This window comes from Myotis davidii, unplaced genomic scaffold (genome assembly GCF_000327345.1).
Source record: "Myotis davidii unplaced genomic scaffold, ASM32734v1 scaffold1120, whole genome shotgun sequence".
Classification (NCBI taxonomy): domain Eukaryota; kingdom Metazoa; phylum Chordata; class Mammalia; order Chiroptera; family Vespertilionidae; genus Myotis; species Myotis davidii.
In genome coordinates this window covers 917,367-925,808 of record NW_006292588.1, presented here as the reverse complement: position 1 = coordinate 925,808, position 8,442 = coordinate 917,367, and the positions used below count along the sequence as shown (strand labels likewise).

General features: G+C 36.3%; 1 protein-coding gene across 1 annotated transcript in view; it reads left to right on the top strand.

Annotated features, from left to right (window-relative positions):
* CUBN (cubilin) overlaps nucleotides 1-8,442 on the top strand; it is a gene marked incomplete at its 5' end in the record, with an annotated part of 224,139 nt that overhangs the window by 129,797 nt on the left and 85,900 nt on the right. The window contains 3 exons of the mRNA XM_006766043.2: nucleotides 84-205; nucleotides 3,743-3,914; nucleotides 4,975-5,181. Of these exons, the coding sequence (XP_006766106.1) occupies nucleotides 84-205; nucleotides 3,743-3,914; nucleotides 4,975-5,181 (501 nt within the window). The remainder of the gene's footprint in view (nucleotides 1-83; nucleotides 206-3,742; nucleotides 3,915-4,974; nucleotides 5,182-8,442) is intronic.

The window sequence follows — 8,442 nt, the reverse complement described above, 5'->3', positions numbered from 1 at the left end:
AAATCACTGATCTATATGCATATTCTGTATGGATTGCAGATTAATATAAGTGTATTTTCCTACCCAACTTGTCCTTTCTTCAGGCTTTGTTATCTCAGTAAATAATAATTCCAAACTCCTGATTGCTCAAGTCAAAAACCTTGATGTCTGTTTTGGATACCTTTCTCTCACACCTTGTTACATCCATAAGCAAGTACCATTGGCTGTATGTTTTTAAAAGATCCAGAATCAAACTACTTTTCATCATATCCATTATTATTACTATCACCACTCACTTAGATTTATTTTAATAACTTCCACCCTATCTCCCTGCATTCTCAACACAGCAGCCAGGGTGATATTACTGCTTTCACAGCACTTCAGACCACCTGATAGTCCACATTTATTTGCTTCCTGCTAACTGTCTGCTCCCCCAACCAGGATACGCGCTCCCTTAGGACACGCATTTGGCCTCCTTCAATGCCCAATGCCCAGTGCCTGGCACATAAAAAGGACAAAAGTTGTTGAATGAATAAATGGAAGTACTATCATAGGTTTAAATGTAAATCATATCATGTTGCTTTCATTGAATCATATCCATTATTATTACTATCACCACTCACTCAGATTCATTTTAATAACTTCCACCCTGTCGCCCTGCATTCTCAACACAGCAGCCAGGGTGATAGGTTTAAATGTAAATCATATCATGTTGTTTCATTGAAAATCTTCTAATGGAAAATCCCAAATCCTTATAATAGACCACTGGCCCTACATTACTTTTGCCCCTTCCTTTCCTACCTCTGCACCTTATCTCACACTCCCTTCCCCTTTTGCTCATTGGCCTCTTTTCAGTTCATTGAATATGCTAAGAACCCCCTCCCGGACCTCCCCCCCCCACACACACACACTCCCAACTCACTTCGCATGCACTACTGCCTTTGTCTAGATGGCTGCCCAGTTCATAGTTGTTGAATGAATAAATGGAAGTACTATCATTATTCATTTTAAAAATAAGCCACTTTTGTTTTCCATTTAATTGTCTCCTGTTGGATAGTGAGTTTCAAAAATATGAAACATCTTTGTATGTATCCACCACTTTTTATTACCCCAAAATGATTACATTCAAACTTAAAATTTTGCCGAGTTCTGCTATCTGAAAAAAAGTACCATATTTCATAAATTCATTTGTATACTAATTTTAATCTATTTTTTTCTGATTGCAAATGCAATGGATGCTTATTGACCAAAATTAGGAGAGTTCAGAAAAATAAAAAATATAAAATACTTGGAATTCTACACACTCATTAAAATTTTGACGTGTATGCTGGTGGTTTTTCCTTTGAAATGGTTTTCATAGTTGAGATCAAATTGAATATAATGATTATTAAGAACCTTACCAACAGAATATCCACATGCCCTGCAGGAAAGATAATATGAATAATTCTAGCTTTAGAACTCAAATAATTACAATAAAATTCACAGTGATAGCCACAAATTCTGAATTATGTTTTGTCATTTCCCCATCTCTGAATCATATATGCCAAAGGCATCCACTCTCAACTCTGTTGTCTACTTCTTGAGGAATTTCTGTCATTATTTAAAAATAATATTCCTATTTTGCTACTTCTTTATTTTGGAGTCTTATACATTATCTCTTTAAGCCCAGCTATGGACAATGAGATTTAGCTCTCTTCACAAACCAGCCCCTACCACCACCACAAATGCACACAGTGGTGTGCACATTTCACATACTCCCCCAACTTCCTCCAAAAATACTTAGATCACAGATTTTGTTTAAATTGTTATTTAATATTTACATTATTATGATTATGTAAACACCGTTAGCAATGAAGCTAGGTAGTGTACTATGATAGCGTTTGCTTTTGTTTTTTTGTAATAATACTAGTAGTGCCCTTTGTACATTTTCTTGGTTTTCTATGTATCTATCACTAATTCATTCACACACTTTCCACTCCAGACATATGTCCCCACCTTATATAATGAAGTAAGCAATATCCTAGCAATAGTTCTCCGTGAGCCTTGTTCTGCTAGCCTGATGCCGGCTGTCATGTTGGGATTTCCCTTCACCAAATGTCCAAGTCCCTTCTTTCTCTTCTGGCTGGAGGCCTGGCTGTATGACATGTGCATTTCCCTTTTCTGGTTAAGTTTCTCTGTTTAGTGAGGCATATGCTCTTGCAGCTTCTTAAGGAAGTGGAGATGAGTGACAAAGTTTTAAGAATGTGTATACCTAGAATTGTACTTACTTTATCCTTAGTCTTTCAACGTATTACATATTTAAAAATATCACATGTGTTCAATATATTAATATATGAATATATTAATCATAATTTTGAAGTATTTTCCTCTTTTTGTGGCCAATTTCCTTTAAGTTCCGGTTTCCTATTTACATATATTTGTCTCTGCCTTTGCCATGTTTCCCTAAGTGTCTGGTAACCTTGGCTGTTCATTTCTATTTAATAATGAAGTACTAAACGCCTAATGGGAAGCTCTGTGTGCATGACTGGGGTTGTACATTTGTGTGCTTCATGGGTGGTGACAAGTGGGGAGATGACTATTTAATTTGAGAAAACTACAGATGTCATATCTATAGGTCATTTCTCCTGGAGAGGTTAAAACTCCAACAAAGAAACACCTTCAGAATTAATTTCTGAATTTTTCATCTGATGTCCACATTCCTTTCCTTTGCGATATATTTTTATAGATTCGAGGTTTGTTTTGTTTGTTCTTCACTCTACTGCAAACAAGGGGATTGGGCTGCCCTTTGCTCACCCTTTATTTATTTGAGAATTTCTCAGAGAGAAAGGAAAAAAAAAAGGAAGGAAGGAAGAAAAGGGGAGGGTGAGAGGGGCGAGAGAGAGAGGAAGAAAAGAAAGGAGCTAAATTTAATAATCAATTATAGTAAATAAAAAAGCTTATATTTTTGTGATGGAGTACATTCTCTTTCTCCATAGCTCTTAGTGTCATTTTCTGGCACGTTATGTTTAATTGTGAGCCATTCAAATCCTTTCTAAAAAAAAAAAGAAAAAAAAAAGGAATGTCAAACAATCACTCATTCAATTATTGTGTAGTTACTTCTTGACCGTCTTTGAACTGTAAAAACCAAGAATGCTAAATCATACTTTGCCAATTATTATAAATATGTGCATAACTAGAGTTATTGTTTAATATGTTGGAGTCACCGTTACTCTAATCAACTTTTTAAAATTCGAATTGTTAAGAGAATTGAAGCTTGAATCCATTAGTAATTAGGAAAGAACAATTGATAATGAGATTGACGTTTTAAATTACTTTTCAAGGCATTTAAAATATTTGATTTCATTCTTTACATCATCAGAGACAAACATTTCAGCCTTCATCCTCAATATCAAAGGTCCTGATGCATTGTTATGAAAAACTGCCCAGCAGTAAACTCTGTGAGCTGAGATGTAAGCACGTTGGCATATTACTTTACATTTAGAGCACAGTTTCCTGTTGCAAAGAGTACAACAGTTTTTCATTTGTCACCACATGGCAGGAGGGCATTGCTGCTGTATTTTCATTTAGTGAAATGACCCTGAGGCCACAAAATGTGCTCTGGGTAACACAGTGGTTTGTGGCACTGGGCTAGGAGCCCGAATTGTTAATTCATTTTAGCACAGTTTCCTTAGAAGGAAGTGTTTCTGGGCTGGAAATATAACCTCCTAAAAAGCACTCAGTAAGATGGACTGTGTGTCTAAAGGTTAAACTGTTTTTCTAACAGGTGTTCAATGGCATTAGAAGTAACTCACCCGTGCTCGGGAAGCTGTGTAGCAGTGTGAATATAAGTGATGAGATCAAATCTTCAGGAAATACAATGAAAGTCATTTATTTCACTGATGGGTCCAGGCCATATGGAGGCTTCAGTGCTTCCTACACATCCAGTGAAGATGCAGGTAATACAGGGTGTTCTAAATACATATGCGTGCAGATGTCCTCGCAGCTACTGCCCACAGCAGCAGAGCCATCTACTTCAACCTCAGTGATTAAAGTTACAGCAAGGATCTTCTACGTAGACAGACATGCATAACCAGATAGAAAACCCATGATGGATAAAAATTTAAAAAATAAAAATTCCTTTGGTTTTGGAAAGAAGACTGCCATTGTGGATTAAAACTTTAAAAAATGCTGTTAGAAGAGGTGCTAGCTCAATTCCATGATTATAGCTGGTTTTCAGTCCTGCAGTCCTCTGTCATTCTTTTGTGCTAGGAGACCATCTTCCTCTTAGATAGAAGGTAATTCCCTTCCAGAAAGTATCTACATTAGTTTAAGACAGAGATAGTTTACTGTTTCTTAGTAATCCATCCTTATACACATTTCCAGCGTAAATGAATGAGGAGTTCACATTTGACGCAGAGTATTTGAAAATTAAGCAGGAAATGGCCTTTCCATTCTAAATATCCTCCTACTCTCTGGATTTATGTTATTATCTAAGACGTTTTAAATTTAGAAAAATTTGAACTACATATTAAAAGACTTTAAGTTATTGATATATGAAGTCTTTATTTCCTATTTAAAGGATCAATTTATTGGCACTATAATGTTATATGATCTGTTGATCCAATTAAATTTATTGGATCAAGTGGAGAATTGAGAAGCCATTGAGACCATGACCACGGTTATATTTCAGTATTCCTCTAAATTAAATATTAATGAGCAGTAGGCCCAAAATGAGAAGATATTGATGCAGAGCCAAACCCTACCCACTTATTCAACTACAGGAAAAAAAAGAAACTGCTCATTTTTGCAATCATTTTGTTCTAAACCCACAGAAAGTTCTCCCATAGTTTGCATGCATGAGCCAGCTGTTTACCCACAGACTTCACTTCACCTAGAAAAGAAAAATAAAAGTAAAAAATGTTGCTGCTGTTATGTTACTGATTGCTCCTATATTGTTTGTGTCTTCTGTTATGGAATGAGTTTTACTATTTTCTCTGTTGCCTTTTGTGTCTTCAGTGTGTGGTGGGGCCCTTACCAGTTCCCCGGAAGGAAACTTTACTTCTCCTGGCTATAATGGAGTCAGCAATTACTCAAGAAACCTAAACTGTGAATGGACTCTCAGCAATCCGAATCAGGGAAATTCATCCATTTACATTCACTTTGAGGATTTTTACCTAGAAAGTCACCAAGACTGTCAGTTTGATGTCCTAGAGTTCCGAGTGGGTGAGTCCAATTGGATCATGATCTATTTATCTACAGTATTCTTCTTATGCCTGGAGATCACCCAGGATGAGAAGAACCAGATGGCTATAATATATGCACATAGGGTCCAAGAGAATGTTGGTCAGAAAAGAGTCAAGTTTGTCTTTGATTTCAGGATAGAAAAGGATTGAGGTGTACTTGGTAAACCATAATTCTCTTAAGGATGTTTAAATATCTTCATTCATGAAAGATGAATACATTTTAGTTCTTTCCCATAGTCAAGGCATACATTATCCATTGATATTCTTTTCTGGGTTAAAAAACAAAGAAACAAACAAACAACAAATAGAGAAGGAAAGTAACATTGTAGACCTATTTTGTCCAAGGTTCACCAAGTTCCATGTTATTGCAAAATGTAAAGAAAAATAGGCTGAAAGCAGCAAGAACTAATGTAGTTTGCTGTTGGCAATGTTCTGGGGCAACTTTAGGAATCAATGGTGGGTTTAAGAACATGGAAGATAGCATTTCTAGAAGGAGAATTAGATAAAGTCTATGGTCATAGACCAACTACCTCAGCAGGAGAACCATCTGGGCTCCCCAAGATAGACAAATCTAGAGGAGACTTATGAGAGAAATGGATGTTTTAGTTTGAGAAAGTTGTCCATGTAATTCTGGTAAACCCTCACCACTGCCACCTAGTTCCAAGCCACTGGCTCATAGAATCAAATAAAGCAGTTAAATGCAATCCTTCTACTCCCCCAGTTTACAGACAGTGAAAATACTATCTTTTGTTGACTTATAAGATCAGTGATGTTGTTTGACTCAAAAAACAGAGAGCTCAGATCAGTGTGAGTGCTGCAGGTGCACTATAAATGTTAATTACATTACTGTGAAAAGTAATCTTCATAAAATATTCAGCTACAATGTGATAGTTCTTGGTCTGAGTACTACCTTTTATTTTAGTTTATTAAATTTAGTGAAGAAATCATCGAAATATTAGGCACTTACCTTATTTATTTATTTATTTATTTATTTATTTATTTTAAGGATATAGGTGACTTTAGTAACACTGTCAAGCAACATGACCTAATTGACATTTTATAGAATGCTTCACCAAATCACAACCAAATACACATTCTTCTCAAGGGCACATGAAACATTTACCACATTGATTTCTAGATTTAGTATAATCCCAATCAAAATCTCAGGCAATTTGGTATATCTACAAACTAATTCAAATACAACGAGAATAGCCAAAACAACTTTTAAAGAGCACAAAATTAGAGAACATATACTAATTTATTTCAAAACTTACTGTAAATCTATAGGAATAAAAACAGTAAAGCTATGTTGTGAAAACAATATAGTATTGGAAAAAGTCTAGATATACAGTTCAATGTAACAGAACAGCCTACAAAAATAAGGACATTTGAATTTGGACAAAAGCACAAAGGCAATTCAATGGGGGAAAACCCCCTTTTCTAATAATGTGCTAGAGCAAATAGAGCTCTATATGCAGAAAGAGAAAGAGAGAGAACTTCAACCCATACCTCAAATTATATACAACACTTAAAATGTATTATAAATTGAAATTTAAATCTAAAACTACAAAACTTCCAGAAGAAAAATTCTTTGTAATCTTGGTTAGGCAATGTGTTCTTAATTACAACACTAAAATCATTTTTAAAAATGGTAAATTGGACTTCATCAAAACCAAAACTTTTGCTCTGTGAATTACACTAAGAGAATGAAAGGACCAGGCGGCAAGTTCCGAAGGACTTCCTTCCATGCTCAGGCCTCACCAAGCTTTTATTGATTCTGGGATGCACCCATAGCATAGCCCTTAGGCAGGTGACCCCTGGCAACAGGCAGACTAGCCCATCAGCAAGGATTTACATAATAATAAATGGGGGAGTAGCTTCAGCTACCACTGTCTGGACAAACAGAGGTGGCGCCTAGCTCCAGTGAATTACACTAAGAGAATGAAAGAATAAGGAGAAGATATTTGATAATTATATCGAACTCAATAAGAAAACAAATAAAACACTGGGTGAAATAATTGAATTGATATTTTTATCAAAAAAGAAATACAAACAGCAAAGGGAAAAAAGCTCAACCTCATTAGTCATTAGATAAATTCTAATTAAAATCACAATAAGACATTAGAAAGTTAAAATTTAAAAACACACACATACCAACAATACCAAATGCTAGTGAGAACACAGAGCAACCTGAATATTCATACATTGCCGATAATAATGAAACGGTGCATCCACTTTAGAAAGCATTTCCTATAAAATCAAAAATACATTACTATATAACACAGTGATCACACTTCTAGGTATTTAGCCAAGAGAAATTTAAACTGTGTTCACATCAGAACTTTATACAAAAGCTAATAGCAAATTTAAAAACTTCATATTTTCCTGATGCCTCAACATCCTCACAAACAGGCTGTGAGCAGCCCGCCTGGGTGACCAGGTGAACCAGGGTGATAAGGCTGGTCCCTGCCACAAGCTCCCCTTCTTGCCCTCCCCTGACTGGCCTGGTGACATTCAAATGCACCAGGGGAATCCCTCACACCTTTTGGTGCATTCTCCACCCTGACCCCCAATAAAGGCACTTACTCAGGGGTCTTCACTCTCTCTGGGCTCCCCACCTGCTTGTTGAGCCAGCTCCCTGGCGCTTCTCTCAAAAGACCCCCTGCCTGCCTCGTCTAGGACCATGTCTATGCAGTCTCCACTTCCTGTCCTTGGTTGTCAGGTTCTCTCCAGCCAGTCTTCAGTTGACTATTCAGGATGGTTTTTCTGTATTTTAGTTGTAATTCCAGTTTGGTCCTGGGAGAGTGTCAGTGTAGCTTCCACTTTACCGGCTGCCATTTTGGAACTCTATCACTTTTATCTTGATAATGTATTTTGTCTCTGTTGTTTTATATTTCTTACTCCCTAAAAAAGAGGGATCCTTGACTTCATGGAGAAAAAAATGAAAGCAGTAAAACGTTCCATCTAGTTCCATCTCTGTTTAGATATGCTAAAATAATTATGAAAATATAAATTAGATTAAAATGGCATCTATATTAGAGAAAGATCTACACTAATAAAAGAGAAAAATGGTAATTGGCATACGACGCTACCCTTTTCATTGGCTAATCAGGGCTATATGCAAATTAACTGCCAACTAAGATTGGCAGTTAACTGCCAACAAGATGGCGGTTAATTTGCATATGTAGGCACAATGCAGGGAGGCGAAAGGGAAAGCAGGAAGAAGCCCCCTGCCACTGAC